This window comes from Grammomys surdaster, unplaced genomic scaffold (assembly GCF_004785775.1).
Source record: "Grammomys surdaster isolate TR1022 unplaced genomic scaffold, NIH_TR_1.0 126039, whole genome shotgun sequence".
Taxonomy (NCBI): Eukaryota; Metazoa; Chordata; class Mammalia; order Rodentia; family Muridae; genus Grammomys; species Grammomys surdaster.
In genome coordinates, this window is record NW_021620852.1 from 185,595 (window position 1) to 206,914 (window position 21,320).

The 21,320-nt window shown below is 38.8% G+C and overlaps 2 protein-coding genes across 5 annotated transcripts in view; one reads left to right on the forward strand and one right to left on the reverse strand.

Moving 5' to 3' along the window:
* Positions 1 to 3,928, forward strand: part of Gucy1b1 (guanylate cyclase 1 soluble subunit beta 1) — a 43,543-nt gene extending 39,615 nt beyond the window's left edge. Inside the window, exons 11-14 of the mRNA XM_028754921.1 lie at positions 569 to 709; positions 1,077 to 1,231; positions 1,537 to 1,663; positions 2,677 to 3,928. Coding sequence (XP_028610754.1) covers positions 569 to 709; positions 1,077 to 1,231; positions 1,537 to 1,663; positions 2,677 to 2,700 — 447 coding nt within the window. The 3' untranslated portion in view covers positions 2,701 to 3,928. The remainder of the gene's footprint in view (positions 1 to 568; positions 710 to 1,076; positions 1,232 to 1,536; positions 1,664 to 2,676) is intronic.
* Positions 3,929 to 14,493: 10,565 nt separating this feature from the next.
* Asic5 (acid sensing ion channel subunit family member 5) overlaps positions 14,494 to 21,320 on the reverse strand; it is a 39,329-nt gene continuing 32,502 nt past the window's right edge. For 3 of the 4 annotated variants that reach the window (XM_028754938.1, XM_028754940.1, XM_028754939.1), the window contains exon 11: positions 15,909 to 16,302. In XM_028754938.1, coding sequence (XP_028610771.1) covers positions 15,987 to 16,302 — 316 coding nt within the window. In that variant the 3' untranslated portion in view covers positions 15,909 to 15,986. Of the gene's footprint in view, positions 14,798 to 15,908; positions 16,303 to 21,320 lie in introns of those variants that run through there. The other variant, XM_028754941.1, reaches the window with a different exon arrangement.

Here is a 21,320-nt window from a genome sequence, read left to right on the forward strand (position 1 = left end):
CACACACACGAAGAAAAATGGTAACACGTGTGTGTGTGTGTGTGTGTGTGTGTGTGAGAGAGAGAGAGAGAGCGCTTCTATCAACCTGTAATCTCTCTCTTTTTTTTCATTTTTTGTTTTTGTTTTTTTGAGACAGGGTTTCTCTGTGTAGCCCTGGCTGTCCTGGAACTCACTCTGTAGACCAGGCTGGCCTCGAACTCAGAAATCCGCCTGCCTCTGCCTCCCAAGTGCTGGGATTAAAGGCATGCGCCACCACCGCCCGGCTTAACCTGAAATCTCTATGTTGCCACACACATGCACACACTTGGACATGCATCACGCATGAGTAAGGGCATTTTTACATATATCTGCATGTACACATAAGTATTCTACTGAGTTATAAGGGGATCTCAGATGAAGTGATCAAGACCAAAGCTGCCTGCAAAATGTAAATTCCAAATAATTAGAAGGTTTCAACTTGCTAGTGCTCATGCTGCTAGGGGTTTGATGATGATGGTGGTGGTGGTGATGGTGATAAATCAGAGCTTTATGTCAACCATTGAACATGTGAATGTGTGTATCACCCTAGGTGGAAACAGTTGGTGACAAGTATATGACAGTGAGTGGTTTGCCAGAACCCTGTATCCACCATGCACGGTCCATTTGCCACCTGGCTTTAGACATGATGGAAATTGCTGGTCAAGTTCAAGTAGATGGAGAATCTGTTCAGGTGAGTAAATAAATGGAGCATAAGGGTACTAAGTGATAACTGGTTCATATTCCTTCTGAGGAAAGGGTTAACAGGCACAAAGAGGGGCATTTTGAATGCAAGGAGCCAATTGCATTTCTCTCTTCCATAGAAATGGGAAATGAACAAGCTCATTTGTTCTGTGGACAGAATGTCCTGCGGATAAGGAAAACTCCCACTGTGTCTGTCTTATTTCATCATGGAAGTTACCCACTCCTTCTCATTGCCATTTTCAACTTCAGGAATAGTTCTCTTCACAGAGAGATACTGTATGAAGGCATTTGAGAGAGTCTGTAGGATACATATGTTAATCATCAAGGCTATTGAAATGAAACTTTGCTTTCTGCAGATAACAATTGGGATCCATACCGGGGAGGTGGTGACGGGTGTGATTGGACAGCGGATGCCTCGGTATTGTCTCTTTGGAAATACTGTCAACCTCACAAGCAGGACAGAAACCACCGGAGAAAAGGGAAAGATAAACGTTTCTGAATATACATACAGGTGCGGAGGGGAATGCCATGCTATTTGCTGGGTACCATGTGAGTGAAGTTTGAGCTTTTGCTACCTTTAAACTATTGCTACCTCCATGTCTCCCTCTGCTACTAGAATTATTTTTTTTATTGGAGAAGAGTGTGCCTCTTTTCCCATCATAAACCATCCCACCTCACCCTGAAAGTTTCTGATAAAGCACCATTACTAAAATTCTAACTACCTTGAACTAAACCTGCAGTGTTGGGATCTGGCTGCCTTAATTCTCAATGTAATCTTTATCAACTTCCCTCTCTGCTCCATCTCACGACTTTTAGGTGTCTCATGTCTCCAGAAAACTCGGATCCACAGTTCCATCTGGAGCATAGAGGCCCCGTGTCTATGAAGGGCAAGAAGGAACCAATGCAAGTCTGGTTTCTGTCCAGGAAAAACACAGGCACAGAGGTATGGCTCAGCAGAGCGGGGCTGCATTGCTTTTGTCCCTGAGAGAGATTATAAAGGGGGGGTTCAAGCAGAAACACTGGAAATGCACTCGAAATGAAAAGAGTTCTTGCTTGCAGAAAGGGACAAATGTAAAATGGGACTTCACTGTAGCACTGATGAACCAGTTGAAACGAGATCTGCTTTAGAAGGTGCTGTAAGGCCTCCCACTTAGGTCTTGTGATGAAGTAGGAAGCAAAGTCTCAGGCAGAGGACACCTGAGGTGTCCTTCCTTGAAGTCTAGCTCAAATACAGTCCAAGTACTGGGTCTCCCCTGCCATTCCCTGTGAGATCTCAGCAAGCCTACATGATGGCCATATTGCCTGGCAGTTTCATTAGTCAGGAAGCTGATTATCCTTAGGACTGCAGAAAGTCCTGTGGAATGTTTAAGGGTTTCTTGAGGACCTGGTCTCTTCTGAGTTTCTCCTAAAGAGATGCCTGATTTTGATTTTTCAGAGTCCAAACAATTCCTTAGGGAAGATGTAGGTTCCACTCCAGTCACAACCAATGTCAGGACTACACTAAGCAAGCCACACTTGGCCTCTTTACAAGAGGTCAAAGTAGAAGTCCAAATTCTGTTTGATGCATGTACTCCTCAGAGGGTGTGAGATAGCTTGAACACATCTATTCCTGTGTGTATAAATTCCCTAAAATTGTTTTCATAGAATATAAGCAATACTAGAGGGAACACAATAGCCTCCTTTAAATACATTTTTTTTCAGTTGTTTTTACTCTGTTAAATAATCTGCTTGTGAGGCATGTTCATGGGTGCCTTCAGAAGGACCAAACTGTATGCTGTCAGATTTTTTTTTAGTTAGAAGACCCTAAGAATAATTTCTTCTCAACCTGGGGTGAAGATGGTGTGTAGAAACTGTAGATATAAATGCATATCCTATTGTCAGAGATAGGGAAATTGTTTGGGGAACAATGTAGGCTCATTAAGACTGACGTTTAATGATTTTTTTCACCCATTTTAGGAAACAAACCAGGATGAAAACTGAATGTCAGGTTGTGGAACAAAGAGAACTGTCGGTTGGGATCTGGTTACAACCTAATGCGTGTCAAGCCAGTAGTACGTCTTCCCTGTGGATACCAATTTCTACTTCCTGTTTTAGTGACCTAAGGCTTTCTCCTAGTTACACAGTTCTCTCACTATCGTTTATTTGATGTTATCTCTGCTTTTGAGTACTTTTAAGGTCTCAGTATAGTTTCTAAAGTTTGTTTTTTGATGTGGATGATTTGAGCTGTTTCTTAAATTCTGCTACAAACATTACCTAGACTGATGATCTAAAGGTGGTAAGCACCCACTAAGGTAAGTTTGTTAAATCTGATAAAATGAGAATTAGTAGTATCTGGCCATGTATGCATATATCATGGCTCAGTAGATTTGTTTTATGCTCTGTGTATATGTGTGTGTATATGTTTATTTTCATGACTATAACAAAACAAAGTTTATATCGTGTTGGTGCATGTTATTCTAGAAATCATTTTCTAAATGAGTGAATCTAAGTTTTAGAAAAAAAGACAATTTATTTCTAGACTTCTGAAGTAAGAATTAATATGCTATATTAGGAAAAAGAGTGACTATTTTGAAGTATGCCAATCCCCTTCTGGAACTCTAGGGTGTATGTTTCTGTTATTGCAAAATTTGGTTGCTCATTCAAATTTCATGCCAATTACAGTTTCTCTAACATCTACCTTGCCCTAATTTGTACTGAAGTCCTTGTATACTGAGTTTTGTTGACTACTGGTGGCTGTGATAGGGACTGTATTGTTTCACACTGAATGGTTACATTAGCTTAAGCAAGTGTTAGGGATCACAAACTATGTCCAAGAACAGGGAATACACAGCTAGGCCACTGCTATTTAGAGCTCCCCTTGACCTAGCTCCAGGCTTAGGCTTCTTTATTAGCTTAGAAGAATGTCAATGTATCCAGAATATCATATCAGAATATTCATAAAATCATTTTAATCCAAATATAGAATGTACTGCATTCCTGTTGGAATATTTGGCCTATTATTCTTTAAATGTCTCTGATAATTTATTGATATCTATCTTTATAAAATAGAACCTACTTTTGTGTAAAAATGTTTGTCTTTAAATTTAGTACTTCATATCAGCACATCAATGTACGTATAAATGTTATATGTTAATTGTGTAAAAGAATCAACAATAAATTATTTTTACCACTTGCCTACAGTGCATTTTAACTTAATGAAATGATACTGTCGTCACTTGTGATTTTCCTAAATCTTGTATTTAAAGGCATTTCATAACCTTGTTTGTGAGCTATCAATTAATTCTGACTTTTCTACTTTTATAATTTGTTTCCAGAGCTGGGTGCGGAAACCAGGGCATGACATATGCTTGCCAAATGCTGCAACAGTGAGCTCTACCCACTTCCCATCTGCACTATGAATTTTTAATAGTTTTCTTATTAATGTTCTGGTTTTATTTTTGTTTGTTTGAGATGAAGTCTCACTCTTCAGCCAGCATGTCCTTGAACTTAGGCTGTACTCCTCCTCTGCTACTGTTGAGATGATAGGCATGTGCCACTTTAGTAATAACAAATACACAGAGCAAAAGATGAAGCAGAAGAGAACCATGTTTACAAAGATGAAATGACCTCGACCAAGCTCACTCACTCTCTACATGCTATATGCTGTATTCCATACATTCTATCCTACATACTATATTGTATACATTCTATACTATAAACTATATTCTATACATTCTATACTACATACCAATTATGTAATCACTGGACATAGATAATCAACATATCTAATATTCACAATGGTGAACAGTTTAATATAAAGAAATAATAATAAAAGAGTCATGAGATTGATGAAAATTACAACTACATTGACATCTTTCTATGCACAATATTTATTTACCCAGGATTCCTTCTGGCTTACACTGTCTTAGGAGTTTTGGGCATGCTGTCCTTTGGATCAAATGTCTCCCTCAGACTACTGTCTTGTAGACACTTGTGGATAAGTGGCATGCTCTTCATCTTGGTGCTGTTTCAGATAAAAGGCTCCAGTGGAGGGAAGTTAGGTCATGGAAGTAGCACCCTGGACTGAGCGATCCAGTGCCCCCCATCCCACTGGCCTCTTCACTGCCAGGTGAATGACATCATTCCTTTGTGATGTGTTACCTTATCACAGGTGCAAAAGCAGTAAAGACCATGGACTGAAACTCGTAGTCACAGTCTGAAGTCAAAGCTTTCCCCTCGTCTTCCTAGGCACTCTTGTTACATTAAGAGATCTCTAACATGAAGTGTGCTAATAAGCAAAACTTCTTTGCCTTTAAAGTATTTACTTGTAAAATTTTACAACTTGATTGTTCAGAAATGTCAAATATGTATAAACCATCCAATCTGAAAAATTGCCAAATTTTCCTTTAAATGACCCATTTCTCATGTTCTCCCTCTCCATTCCAGACTCAAATTTCTTTCCTATGTAAACTCACTTCATTTCTAGTCCTTGTTCGTACTTCTTAGAGAACAGTGTCACCTTAGCCAATGCCATCTGCTAGCTACTGCCTGTCCAAGGTTGTGCCTCCTCTGTTAGGAAGCACATTATCTGTTTGTATATCTCTTTGGCTCACTTAAATCTCTTACAGTCATTACACTTCCTCTTTTCCTACGTGTCAACTGCATTCACAATAAAATAAGCAGTTGATAAACCGTGTTGAGTGAAGAAGTGAAGGGAACAGTCTGTGGGGTGGGTAGAGACAACACTTTAAAGAAGCATGGGAAATGTATGAGATACGATGGAAAGAATGGGTGACAGAAATGCCGTTATTAAGGTATTATTATTTACTGGTTCTTGAAAGAAAACCTGCTGCCACTGGTATGGGCTGAGGTAACAGCAGAGAACTAGAGTGGGTGATTTTAGGGAATGGCTACACTTCCACATGGACATGAATTCAAATGATGGGAGGGCAGAAGGCCAGTTGCGAACTCCAGGTTCATCATTCAAAGTGTGTAGTAAGATATGGGTCAAAGGGTATGAGGAGAAAGGCAAACAGAAGGGTTAGCTGATCGATGACACAGCCACTAAATAGGATAGAGGGTGCATAAGAGAGAGTGAATTTGGGGGAAAAGTCATGAGAATATTAGATGTGGATTGCAGAGAGTCTGTGGTTGCATTTATGAGAGTAATGACTATTCTCTCCATGGGACGTGATGAGTGTAAAAATATTGTTGGGCACATGTGGCTTCAGTTTCCACATAGTCTATCAGCAGCCCACGATCGTGTTATATTCACCAAATCTTGCTATGCCCCATTCTTTCATTGCTAAAAGTGAGACTATAATAACTGTTGCTGAAATCATTAGTTGGTATTTTATTCAAATCAAGACATCATAGAATTAGAACATGGCTTCAACATTTGTGGGATAGTAACATCACCAAAGGCATGCACATTTACAAATCAGTGGTAATACATTTTGAGTGCTAAATCACAGACAAGACATGTCATCAGAAAATGGTAGAGTCAACAAGCAAAACCTAGAATGGATTCAAATATTCAAACAAGCGCAATGAAAATTTTCTCCAGGTTAAAGTCAAGTATAAAAAATTAGCAGTTTGTCAGTTTGGATTTATTAAAATATTTTCATGAATACATGTAAATATACATGTGTATTATATTCCCTAGATAATTAATTTTGTTTGAATCTATGATTAGCTCATCAGATAATGTACTGTTTTCTTTGTCATTAAAAGAGGAGAACAGGTTTTTGCAGACTTTACCTAAGTGGGTTTTATATGCCATCTGTAATAATGGCTTGTGAGCCACCAGAGGGCAGCAGAGAACACTATCTGGCGTTAAGCGCAAGAACAGTCAGGGACTGACACAGTTGTTCTCAGAGGATACTGCACCCTCCTGGCCAGGAACTAACAGTCACATCCTTTGTGCAACCTGGAATTCATTCTTACTCTCCCACAGACTCAAATGAATGCTACAAAACTTGTACTCATTATGAGGTTTCAAATCTATTCTTAGATACCTTGTTTATAAATTCTGACCAAGTACTTTCTGCTTATTTGTAAGGAGGTGAATAATTTTAGAAGAATAAGCAATCTATGATGGAAGCTATAACCCAGTACAGTAGTAAGCAAAGCTCATCTACCACCTACTGAAAGTTGTCAAAAGCAAGAAAATACTGCTTAGTTAAAGAGTTATATTTTCTATTAATTTATTTGTTTATTCACTTTACATCCCAATTGCTGCCCTCCCTCACACAACTTCTCTCTCTCCATCCCCCTCCTTTTCTCCTCTGAGAAGATGGAGATCCCCATGGGTATCTTCCCACCCTGACACATCAAGTTACCTCAGGACTAGGCACATCATCTTCCACTGGGGCCAGACAAGGCAGCCCAGTTAAGGGAACAGGATCTACAGCCAGGCAACAGATTTAGAGACAGGCCTACTCTGGTTGTTGGGAGAGCCACATGAAGATTGAACTGTTCACCTGCTACATATGTATGGAGGGCTTACGCCCCCATGACTTGGTCAGTGGTTCAGTCTCTGAGAGACCCCAATGGTACAGGTTAGTTGACTCTATAAATCACTCCTGTGGAGTTTCTATCTCTTCCAGATACAAAAGTGACCCCAAAAACTCTATCAAAGAGCTCCTACAGCTAAAAAACACCTTCAGCAAAGTGTCTGGATATAAAATTAACTAAAAAAAAAATCAGTAGCCATCCTTTATACAAACAATAAAAAGTCTGAGAAAGAAATCAGGGAAGCAACACCTTACATAATAGCCATAAATAATATAAAATATCTTGGTGTAACTCTAACCAAGCAAGTGAAAGACCTGTATGACAAGAACTTCAAGTGTCTGAAGAAAGAAATTGAGGACGTTAAAGAGTAATTTTAAAGTTTTAACTTATATGAAATTTGAATTCCTTTCATATTAAACAGAAGCAATACCGTGATGGGGATCAATATTGAAGAAAACATTGGTAGAGAAGAAAGATTCTGAGCCCAATTACACTGAGGTCCTTTCCCCGGGGTCTTTACAACTCAGTTATTTGGACCCAGGTTTCTACTCAGTAAGCAGCGAGCTGATCAAGATACTATCAACAGTTAAGCCATGCTTGACACAAAAAACAGAGCTCTGATAAAAGGCCTGTGTGCTCAGGTACTGAAGTTGGTCTAGACCTTATAGGAAAAACATCTAAAAATTTGACTGTAATAAATTTAATAGGCCAGATGGAAAGATCTGAAAAATAACTCATAGAAAATAAAGAAATCAAAGGGCAAACTTAATGTCTCCTGTCTTGTGAGTGCTGGGACTCTTCTGTCTCTGCTTTCCATATCTCCATAGAAGCACTGAGCCTACAGATGTGCATTACCACATCTGGCTTTTATATGGGTTCTGGGGATCCTCTCTTCTGTTGGCTCTCTTGTAAAGGAAGCAATTACTTATGTAGTGAGCCATCTTTGCAGATCCTCTTTGCCCATTTGTGCAGTAAGGATCACGAGTGCCCATCAGGTAGTTTTGGATCGTTGAAGTGAAGAGATAAGAAAGTAAAATTTTAATTTATAAAGCTTATCCCTCAAAACTTGTTAATAGTTTCCTGCTGTGATTTTCTACCTCTCACAGACAAACTTTAGTGGCATCACCCATCCAGTAAAGGTGATGCAGACGTAAAACTCTGCAAGACTGCAGATCCTGAGCTGGCTTTGTGATGGCACACTGCGTGGGGTGTGAGTACAAATCACAGAACTGAGAGTTCTTTCATTTTCACCCCAGCATGTGCCAAGCCTGTTATTGAGTCCTCTCCTCCGTTGGCAGTGTGGCAGTGCCAGGGCATACACCGGTGGCCATGATGACTCTGTGTCCTAGATTCTAGGAGGAGGTGACGACAGGGTCAGAAGAAAAATCCAATCTGAGAGGGTGTATAAAATTTAAGTTCAGCATATGACAAGAGACTTAACTGGCCCCTTTTCTACTTTTCTATTATTTTAAAATTCCAAGCATGTAGGCAATGTTTCTCGGTCACACATCCCCATTCCCTCTCTCTAGTTCTCTTAACGTATCTCCCTTCTTCTTCCAAAGTTCATGTATTATTTATTTCGTTTTAAGTATGCTGAGTGTTTGCCTGCATGAACCCTCTGCTTGTCTGGAGCCCATGGACATCAGAAAAGGGTTTTTGATTCCCTAGAGTTACAGACAGACAGACAGACAGACAGGCAGACAGTTGTGGACCTCCATGTATGTGCTGAGAAGCAAACATAGGTTCTCTGCAAGACACATAATTGCTGATAACTACTTGGCTATTTCTCCAGTTCATCATCATCATCATCATCATCAGTTTTACAATCTACTGAGGAGTTAGCATCATTGAGTGTTTCAAAAAGGTTTCTGAGTTGTCCAATGATATTTTAAGAAAACATGTTTTCATTGCTTTGGTTACATTTTAAGTATAGAGAAAATTTAAATAAGTAAACATCATGCCTTTACATAGTCTATAATAATTTCATCTCCACATAACAATATTGGTTTCATTAGAAAATTGAAAGCATATTCCCTACAAATAAAGGTTACTGAAAGTAGAATATGTGGTACAAATACCAGTCAGCTGGAGCATGTGAATTTTAAAGTTCAAAAATCCTTATGAATCATTCAAAAAAGAAAAAAATAAAATAGGATGTTATTGAATAATGTATTACGATTATTAAACATAGCACAATTAAAACGTTTTTCCAATGTGCAATATCCTTAAAATTGTTAGCTACAGAAGCTGTGTTCCAGAGGCAGCCACGGTTATACCTCGTGTTAGCCACCAAACCTGGTAGAGTAAGAATCACCAAGTGGTACTAGTTTTGAAGAAATGAAGTATTCATGGAGGGCAGCAGACGCTTGTTACAGTCTCATAGCAGTTGAAAGTCTAGTATTGAAGGAGCCATGCAGAGAAGTTGAGGCTTGACATAATGAAGAATATTGGTGACAGTGCAGCCCAGGTGCAGCAAAAAACACTGGCGTTTTGGAGATGTGAGTACCATGGGATGACCACCAAGAACAGCAGCAGCCTTAAAGGAAAGCCTATCTGAGCTTAGAAGAGAAGCTGTGTGTGCTACCGAGGACAGAGCTGGGGAAGCAACCTGTCCTTTGAAAGAGTCGAGAAGATCGTACATGAATCTCAGATAACCAGACATTGAGTATTTACACTTCAGAGTAACATTTTGTTTATTTGTTCACATATATATCCTCATTATGTTATTCATGAGAGAACTAGAATACATAGACTTTAGTAGATATACCAAGGCCAAGACAAAAGTGAGTGGAAAAACCAATGACTATACCTGGTACCCAGACTCCCATCCAGTGTGTAAGGTTCCACAAATCAGAATATAAATCAACAGCATCTTCTATATATGGCCTTTAGATGATTATAAAGGTTGTAGATCTCTACTCAGGAAAGTGGAGGATTTTTTAAACAAATATGGTAGGTGATTTTCCCTAAGGTGCCACTGCTGCTGCCTCTGCCATTACTACCTTCTTCTTCCTTCTCTCCCTTTCTCCGTCCCTCCCTCCCTCCCTCCCTCCCTCCCTCCCTCCTTCCTTCTTTCCTTCCTTCCCTTCCTCCTTTCCATCTCTTTCTTTTCTGCTGTCTTCTTCTCCTCTTTAGCTCCTCCTCCTCTCCTTCCCAGCCCCCTCTCCTCTTTCTTCCATCTTTGGTTAAGGTTTTTATTTTAGCTCTCATATTGAGATCTAGTCCATCATGGTGATGAAATCCTAGCAGCAAGAATTTAAACCCCTGGGTTTAATAGCACCTACAATCAGCAAGCAGAAAGATGAGAATATTGCTATTCAGTTTTCTGTTTTTATTCTTATAAGTACTTCATTTACCCATTGACAATCCCATACATGCACATGGTGTATCTTAATCATATCTACTTTTATTTCACCCTTCCTTCCCATACCACCCCAAACATGTCCCCTCCAACTTTCATGTTCTCTTTTAATTTTGTTGTAACCCACTGAGTACGGTGAGTGCTGCCTGCTGGGATGTTGACTGATCTTGTTGACTTGGCCTTGTGTATAGGTATTGTGCAAGTCATCATAACAATGATGAGCTCATGAGTTCAATGACCATCTCATGTGCTAAAAACAGCACGTCCCTCAATTCCTTCCTATTCCATGGCTCTTAGCGTCTGGTCTTTTTATAAGAACCTCCTCTGAGCCTTGGAGAGTGAGGAAGTTGAAATGGATGTCACATTTAGTGCTGTGCTACCAACAGTCCATTATAACAGCGCTTTGATAAGAGCTATGAATCTCTGTGCTGTTTCTCACAGCAAAAGAGGCTCCTCTGGCCAAGACTGGAAGTACCTCTAATCTATGGGCATAAATATTGAATTAAAAACAATAAGAATACATAACTCAGTGGATGAAAATATGAATGAAATAATCCAAATAATGTTCATTAAGTTAAAACTGAATAGTGAATATATAAATGTTCATTTAATTTCATTCTTTTTTTTTTTTTAAATTTTTTTCTATTTATTTGTTGTGTCTATAGTGTTCTGCCTGCATGTATGCCTGCAAGCCAGAAGAGGGCACCAGATCCCATTATAGATGATTGTGAGCTACCATGTGATTGCTGAAAATTAAACTCAGGACCTCTGAAAGAGCAGCTTAAGCAGCTTAACCTCTGATCCATCTCTCCAACCTCGTTTCATTTCATTCTTAATATGAATTTGCCATTTTCGGAAACATTTAATATTCAAAAAAGAAAGTGGAGATTACACGCATATAGTTTTCTATGTTAAGTTTTACATAAAATATATCCAAGTGTCTAGTTAAATTTGCAGATACATTGTGTTAGTGTAAGTAAATGTTTCCTATTGCTCAAATGTTTTACATTTAGATACAAACTATTTAAATTGTGATTAGAGAAAGTGAGAGACATTTATCACAGAATACCTTCAAAGTCAGGGAAATTTAGACATTTTCATGAGGAGATTATTCTGAAAATAGGAGAAATGAATAAAACATTAAAGTGTATACTGTCCTGACAAACTACCCTGCATAACTATGTTTAAGAAATAGCTAAAATGGTGCTTAAGATATGATGTGATTAGCTTGTAAGAGATCAGAAGACAGTGAAATGTATTGAATTAAAAGTAGAAAAATAACACAAAAGTGGAATTATTTTAAAAATTACTTTCCAGAACTGTACCTCATAATATAGTTAGCTAAGGAGCAGTGTGGTGTCCTTAGAGATTGTTGTCATTCCAGGGATGAAGTCACGGGGTAGGAAGATAATGGTGGAGAATGAGAAAAAATGAAACATGACGGAGATTCTTTGACAGTGACAGTAAAGTCCTGTGCCCAAACAGCTAGTGTGTTCTTCCACCAGGCTTGGTTATAACTGCCATCCTCCCTGTGCCCAAACAGCTAGTGTGTTCTTCCACCAGGCTTGGTTATAACTGCTATCCTTGTCCTCAAGCATCTCTTGCTTTATAACCTGCAGTGTTCACTTAGTTTTTAGCTCTGAAAACCAACTCTACCAGCTCTGCACCATCCAACTTCTGTTTGGATTTTCAGAAGTGGCCTTTGCTTCTCGGTAAGGCTAAACTCACTGGTTTATTCATAACTACTAGCTTGTTGAATGTTAGCAATAACTGTGGCAGGTTATATGCCAACTTCAGAGAAGAGAATACTCAGTATCTGTATCTAATTCCCTCCTCCCCAACTTTTGTGTCACTGTTACAAAACTCATCTGGGGGTGGGAGGCAAGGAATGTTCTGCACTCTAGCTGAGATTCTTCAGGATCTTTAAAGGGAGTCCCTTTGCGAAGTCACTGTATCTGTCACGGGGAACTCTTGCCAGCTTTTTCTCACTCCCATGCTTTTCCAACCCTCTCATAAGTTTCATCACTTTTAGTATTTTTTTCTCCAATGTTCCTTATTATTTATCTTGTTTTCCTTTCGTACAAGTTTGTCCTTGGGTGAACTACGATGTTTTGCCCTTTATTTCTATGCACACATGCTGAGAAGGTAAACTACAGACTGCAGCTGTTATATGGCCTGTCCCTTCTTGATAAGAAGGTGCTCGGTGATTGATTTTGTTATCGTATCCACTTCTGTTTGAGTCAAAGCTACATCATTTCAGGGTGGCTCGTCACTGTAATCATTCACTAGGGTTGCTCACACCACAGATTTCACAACGCTCTAGGAGGTTATTCAACTTTTCTCTAGGTAACATTTAAAACTTTCATTTCCAAGGACAAATATTTTATCTTCTCACCACTAATTCCCAAATAGATATCACTCCTACACTGAAATGCCAGCGGAACTGTCTGGATGCTGGGCACTAGTGTAAACAATTGGTCATCAATGTTCATTCTGAACAGTGTCTTCCATGTCAGGAGGTATTAGTTCTCAGAACATTGCTCTCTTAATTAATTACCTCAGCAAGAAAGAGAGATGCCACGTGGTCAGGAAGGAGATGTGACCAAACAAAATGATACAGGAAGAACTGGAATTAGATTCATTTTGTTCCTGCTGGAGACTGAACTCAGGTCCTCAGACATGGTAAACACAGACTAACTGTACCAACAGCACTGGACTTCGAGCTCTTTGTCTTGAGCATTGTTCACTGTGTTCAAGAAGGCTCTTTAGCAATTCACCATTGAATGAAGATTCTGCGAAGCTGAATGTAGGTGATTGCCTAAAGCATAATCAGTGGCGCAATTGAATTTCTGTCTAGATTAAATAAATACATAGAAGTAGCTGGAGGGAAATGCTAAGGTGCTGTGTAGTCCCTCTGTACCACAGATTCGGTCCATTTTCAATTTATTTTATGAATCTACCTGTACAGAAAATATAGACTCCTGCCCCTTCAAGTCAGTTACAATAAAACTTTCCAGATGAAAGAAGAAAAATAATATGATTTAATGAAAATAAAACCTCTGAGAAAGTTCATAAAGCATGAATTATATTTACTAAATGGACAATTGTATGAGACTCTGTTGTTCTAGCTTGGTTTTGTTCCTATGATGAAAATTCCATCATGAAAAGCAACTAAAAAAATGGTTTGTTTGACTTAAAAATCCCAGATCACAGTCCACTTCTGAGTGGAAGTCAAGGCAGGAAGAACAGGCTGAGGACGGGCAGGCATCTAGCTTGCCTGCTTGCTGACTTAAGCAGCTTCCTCCACTCTCATGCAGTTCAGGGCATTCCCTATGGAATGATGCTGCCTACACTGAGTTAAGTCAATTGAAAAACAAGACAATCCCCACAGATACACCCATGAGCCAACCTGAACTACATAATTTGTCAGCTAAGGCCCTATTCCAGTGGCTCTCAGCCTCTTAATGCTTTGACTCTTTAATATAGTTCCTCATGTTGCGGTGACCCCCAAACATAAGATTATCCACACTGCTGCTTCATAAGTATAGTTTTGCTACTGTTATGATCATAATGTAAATATCTGTGTTGTCCAGTGATTTTAGGTGACACCTGTGAAAGGGTCATTTGATTTTAACAAAGGCATTTGTGGCCCACAAATTAAGAATGGCTACTCTATTCCAGGTGATTCTAGGTTGTGGTGGGTAGACATTAACCACAGCCATCAATTCACATATTAATCACAGTTCATTGGATGTGATTAACATACTTAGATATAAAGATTTTTCCATTAATTATTACAAGAAGGTAGATTAAAAGATGCCTACCAATGTAAGTGTTACTACTTTAAGTGCTGAGGCTACAATAGAAAAAATAGACAATACAGAATATATTAAACAATACAGACAGAGAAGTGTATATATAGAAATGGTAATTTTCAATGATTTTATTAGAGTTTTCAAACTATGACATAAAGTCTCATAACAATGAATAAGCCATAATTATCATAGGTAGTGTGAAAAGAAAACCAACACTTTTATTCTAATAGAATATTCATATTCTTCTAAACAGTCTGAGGTGGAGAAGTCCGCTGGATCATTTCAAGTATTTTCAGCAAAAAGAAAATGAATATCCAGTAGAAATTGGTGAATACATATTCAATAATTTCTATAATTGTAATCAAACTAGCTCCACAAAATAGACCCAGCTGACCACCAACATCTGCTGTAATAAAAATTCATAAAGAAATTACATTTTATACAACAAAAAGTAAATATTGTTATCATATGTAACATTTCAATCCAATAATTTGATTACAATTGATATGTGAAGATACTTAATTCATATTATTTTCAAATTTAGTATAAATAAAATAATACATACTAATAATACCTGACAATAATAGTCAAACAAATCATATCCAAAAAGAGATGTATGAAACTGTTTTCAATAATTGATTTAACTTTTGGAAGACTAGAATTCTAGGTGAAAATTTTAACTACAATGTAATGTGCACTCATGAAATGCTAAGCAGAACTTGAAGTTGGTACCAAATGGTCTTACAGGATTATGCTGTTTTCCAAGAAGACAATTTTCATGCATATGGCTCTGCTAGTATCCTAATTATATTTTATATTATACATTATAATGGATTATTTCACCAAAATATATATTTCAAACACTGCATTTTAAGACATGTTTTTAACCTACATTGACACTCACAACATTTACATCTGAACAGTTTGTAAGTGTGTGCTTCTAAGGCACTAAGAGCACTCAGTTTTTGACCTTCAACATGACCATCTCTAAAACTTTTTCACATTCTCCAGAAAAACTCTGTTGAGAATAACCTCCTAATTCCCTCCATCATCAAGACCCCAGCCATCTCCCTTTTGCTTTCCCCTATAGGTGTCTCTGTTCTAGTACTGACTACTAAAGATGATTACTTTATTAATAGTCTGCCTGGACTCATCCTTAGAAAAGTGGTGTTTGCTAAATGTGCTATAGAAGTGTGTTTTCCACCCGAGCTTTGAAGAAATTGGATAATACATCGCTACCCAACTCTCAGCTGCTTGATCTGACTAGGCTTATTCCTGGATCTAATGCTCTTCTCTGACTCCTGTGTGTCTTCCTTGAGTGTGTAATTGCATCTAGGAAGCCAGTAGTTTGTTAAAGACTCCATGTTGCAATAGCAGAAGCTGAGAGTGATTGTAAAGGAAATGAATAATACTGATTGCTTAGGACCACTTTATTTCTCCCTGGGATGAAACCCTTGGTCAAATTAAGAGGTAAAATACTGTACAGTAGTCACATAGGATATGTGTGTGTGTGTGTGTGTGTGTGTGTGTGTGTGTGTATGTATATGAATATGGATATATACACGTGTGGATATATACATATGTATATATGTATGTCATGATGGGCAGCTCGAAGGGAAAGCAACTGCAAGTGAAACTCGAGATCCACATCTGCTTTGGTAAAATCCTGTGTAATGGAGTTCCAGTGACCAGTGTTTCCTAGGGAGAATAAACACTGGTAGGAGACACGGGCAATTGACTCTTCTTCCTCCACTGAGAGCCTGAGCCCTGTACAGAACAGTCTGACAAGGGGAGCTGAGGAAGGAGTTAACACACTTACCAAGTAACTCGGGCACACTCACTGCCTTTTGTTGCTGCGTTATCTTATAGTTTAAGTCGCTATAGTTTATCTCAATGTTCACAAGATTCTCCCTGGGGATAAAAACAGAATGAACAAGGCCTTCAAGTTTTACCTCAGCTTTTCATGCTCATTTTAGACTCAGGGACCATTTAACCTTGCATTAGACCAGCATGTGCTTGCTCAGTGTTAATCCCACTAGCATTATCTTGCCATGGTGATATTTAGAAAACACACACACTCACACACACACACACACACACACACACACACTCATACGCACTCACACACACACGCATGCACAAAACCAAAACCACCCATTCCCCCAACACCTCATAAAGTTTCTATGCCTCATTCTTGAGAAACTGAAGACAGCAAATGTGCTTATCTAACTGTCGTCCAACACATTTACAAACTTTTGGACTATAATTTTATTCTAGTCTTGACTTTTCCAAGTTACTTAGCTGATCCTGGAGAAGTGTTGTTTCCTTGTCTGAGGTTTGATAGAGCTCAGCTTACAAGATTTAGTGAGAAATTAAATATCAACCAGAATAAATATGAACCAGCTCTCCTATTGATAAATGTCATTTCTTGTTTATTGTTGACATACTTGAACAAAAACTTTATTTTCTTAATGTCCTCTATAGATCTTTACATGTGTCAGAGTGGCTCAATGCCATCTTAAAACCATGATTTTTTTCATGGTCGGAGACCACAATATTCTCTTCTCTCTACCTAGACCACTACCTTAAATTCCAGTTATATATTTGACTGACTTTTGACGATTCCACTTGCTTGTCTAATAACTTAATACATTCCAACACATTCCAAGTGAACCTCTTGCTATTTTCCATTTGGCACTGCTAACCAGTGTAACAGGAAATTCTGTGTGTGGACTCATCAGCATGTACATAGAGTCTCATTGATTCACACCCACTGCCTCACACCCACTGCCTCACACCCAGTGCCTCACACTCACTGCCTCACACCCACTGCCTCACACCCACTGCCTCACGCTCACTGCCTCATGCCCACTGCCTCATGCCCACTGCCTCATACCCACTGCCTCACACCCACTGCTTCATACCCACTGCCTCACACCCACTGCCTCACACCCACTGCCTCACACCCACTGCTTCACACCCACTGCATCACACCCACTTCCTCACAACCATTGCCTCACACCCATTTCTTCACACTTACTGTCTCACACCCACTGCTTCACACCCACTGCCTCACACCCACTGCCTTACACTCACCGCCTCACACTCACTTGTACTTACTGCCTCACACTCACTGACTCACACTGCCTGACACACATTGCCTCACATCTACTGCCTCACACCCATCGCCTCATACTCACTGCCTCACATTCCCTGCCTCACACTTACTGACTCACACTCACTGCCTCACACTCACTGCCTCACACTTACTGTCTCACATTCACTGCCTCACACTTACTGTCTCACACTTACTGCCTCACACCCACTGACTCACACTTACTGACTCACACTCACTGCCTTACACTCACTGCCTCACACTTACTGCCTCACACCCACGGCCTCACACTCACTGCCTCACACTACCTCACACACATTGCCTCACATCTACTGCCTCTCACCCACCGCCTCATACTCACTGCCTCACACTTACTGCCTCGCACTCACTGCCTCACACCCATTGCCTCACACCCACTGCCTCATACTCATTGCCTCACACCCACTTCCTCATACTCATTGCCTCACACACACCCACTGCTTCACACCCTATTCTTCTCACTGTCACCCAACACATAATAATCTCACAGGGGCTCTATAGCAGTTGTCTGGCTGGAGATTATGCTTCAATTTGAGGTACTCCACCTCAGCAAATACCCTCTGTTCTTCACACCATAGTCAATAATTCTTCAACCTGCTAAATCAGGACTCCTGTGGCACTGTTAGTGAAAAATCTGCATGGACTTTTGCAGAGTTCTGCTCACTTCTGCTTAATGTCATTTCCACTCACAGTCCACACACAATCTTTTTTACTCTGGCTTCTCTAGATGATTTTTTATCTGTCTCTTCTGTTACAGCATATAACATTACTTAATATGACTTACATACCTGTCATCCATGCTCTCCAGGGTAAAATATATGCAACAAGGCATGGCTTTTTTGTTTTATCCATCAAGGCATTCCCATGCCTATCCGAGCCATTGAATCCAAACACCCAATACATGCTCATTGTATATTTGCTAAAATTGCAACAACTTAAAGATGAAACCAACAAATCTGTGGCTAAATATTAATCTGTTCGTGCTGTAAACTGAACTTGAAACCAATTACCACATGATCTTCAGATGGCAATAAGAATTTTAATGGTGAATGAACCCTATTAACAACGTTTCCTGAAATAGCATAGCATTTTCCAACATAGCTAACACACATGGATATAAACCACATTCCTTATTGGTTACAGTCTGGGGAATCAATACTCTAATGTACTTAATTAAAAATGCCCCATTAATGTGTGTAGTCGATTTTTATTAATTCTAATGCCCTGTAACAGAAAAATGCACAATAGTTACACAGCTCCTCATTGGAGGTTGTAATATTTACAAGTGATGAAACAGTTACCAAAGTAAAGAAGTAACAATGTTGTCACGGGAATTCAGAAATTTTAGTAACATTCTAATCTTTGTGTTCTCTACTGTGCTCTTAATTTGCGTGCACACTGATAATATTGTTTGACTTTCCTAGATAAACATTAATGATCATTTACAGAGACTATCCATCTGTGTTTTCTGGAGATGATAAATTCCTCTTCTACACAAATACTGTGATATTTATGCAGCTTTTCTCTGTTAGTTGACTCATCCACCTGTGTGGGCCTTTGCAATTGAGACTCAGGATAATAATAAAATCATTCTATTATGTACAAGAACACTTGCTTGTTTTAGTAAAAACATTGTTATAAAATAAAATTGGTTTTAATAACAGCAAAGAGATAAACGAAAACTGATTATGTTCTATATTACTAACCTCTAGGGGCTTGGGCATTAGTACAGCATTAGAAGGGATAGCCTAGGCATACATAAAACAAACCACTCTGTACAACTTTTATTTCAGAAATTCACTAATAGAACAATTTAAAACACCCACTTTCATAACCAATATAATTTGATCAAACTCTGTTACAAATAAACGTGGACTCCCTGGTACACTGTGGCCTTCCTCAGTTAAACTCGCCTTCATCTACACAATAGTTCTCTGCAATAGCTGCTTGGAGCACTGGGACAGCCACAAGCTGCAGTTCATTTCTGCTCCAGGAATAAATATATAGCGTGATTCGTGATTAGCGGAGGGGTTGCTTTTCTTTCCATCTTATTGCTAATTCCATAGATGCTATCTGGCATATGTTTCCTGATGCTACGGTAGAATCCTTCTAACATTTAGCTAGCTGTGTCTGACAACTCCTGCGTCTGGACACATTTGTTCTGCTGCTTGCTTTTTTATTCTGGTCATAGCTTCCACTAGTCCCAACCACACAAGGTCACTGCCATGTTAATTAAAAAGGATTATTAGTAATAATCGTGGGTTAGAAAAGGAAATAGATAATGATGTATATTTATGTGGATTATATTTCTAATTCACCAGTATATATCCAGTACCATACCTGTATATCTTACAAATAAAATAATTCTAAACTCAGGAGACATTAAAAGTGGTCTTCTAAAACAATATCTGAAGATATCGGTGTAACACTATACTCAGAACAGTTTTCCCTATTTAAACGAACACAGATGTCTGTATTTAAAAAATATATAACTATGATTTTTTTGCCTTTTTTTTAATTTAGTATGTGTTGTGATTTATAATTCAGAAGGCCTGTCCTTTTGAAATGCTTTTTTAAAAATTTTTGATTAGTAGAGATATTGCCTACGATTTTATATAAGGATTTTAAAAACATTTTAAAAACAAAATCTAAGGTAAACTGAATCAAAACATGATTTCAGTTAGATAGTTGGCCATGCAAGTATCAGTGAACTTTAACTCAGGTAATGTATTTTTTATTTTAATAGTTGTAAGTACTAATACCAACATACTGCTACTGCTGGTTCAGATCCTAAGTCTATAAACATAACTGAAAACACCCCCACACACCCTTAGCTTTCTAGGCTATGGTTCTAAAGTGCCTGTTGGTAAAATACCGGGATAACTGTCCCTAAAGCCTGGCAAGGGGGTTCCCTAGAGTGGAGACCAAAACTTATTACAGGTTTCGTAGCCTGACCACTTGTAAAACAGATGTATTACACCTTCTGTTTTGAAGACTCTCTTTCCAACCTCTTATTAAAATATTGCTCAGTACCTCAGAACAGCTCTGCACCTTTGGAACACTGTCCTTGTTTCCTGGTACTTCCTGTGAGGGTTGCAAAGCCTACATGCTTGAGCTGTCTAAGAGTAACAACCTGTGTGCTATGTAACAGTTACATTCAAAGATACCCAGTGAGCACCCTACATGCATGGAGAGAGAGCTTGCTTCACAATACACTGTGCTGGGAAATGGTTCATCCAAACAAAGGGCTTCTTTTCTTGTTATTAATAATTCTGAAGGCTTGATTTCCCACCTTGTGGAGTCAATAATATATCTAAGTATATTATTCCAAGTAGAAAAATATGGGCAAGAATTAGATTCTGGCATTTGTCTGTGTGTGTGTGTGTGTGTGTGTGTATTATTAATATAAACTCAGGAAAGCACAACAAGGATGCCAATCAGCATTTGTCAGTTGGATAAGTCTCAGCAGTTTCTTTTTGTAACAGTGAGGAATAAGCTTGCTATAGGTTCTTTTGGAGAACACACCATCTGAAGTCTTTGTTGATGGCCACTAGCCACTATTTGTAGCATTGTTACCATACAATAGTTCCAGGTCCCTTCTTTCCATTATTCATTTCTAGTTGCATATTTCAGGTAGGTGTGGACTTTTCTTGTTCTCTGTCTATGCCAGTCTTGGAAGTTTGCTACTAAAATATGACAACATATATTTTTAAAGGAGATATGTTTGGTTTCCTTCCTCTAAAAGACACTAAAATTTCATTACACCTTTGCCTTT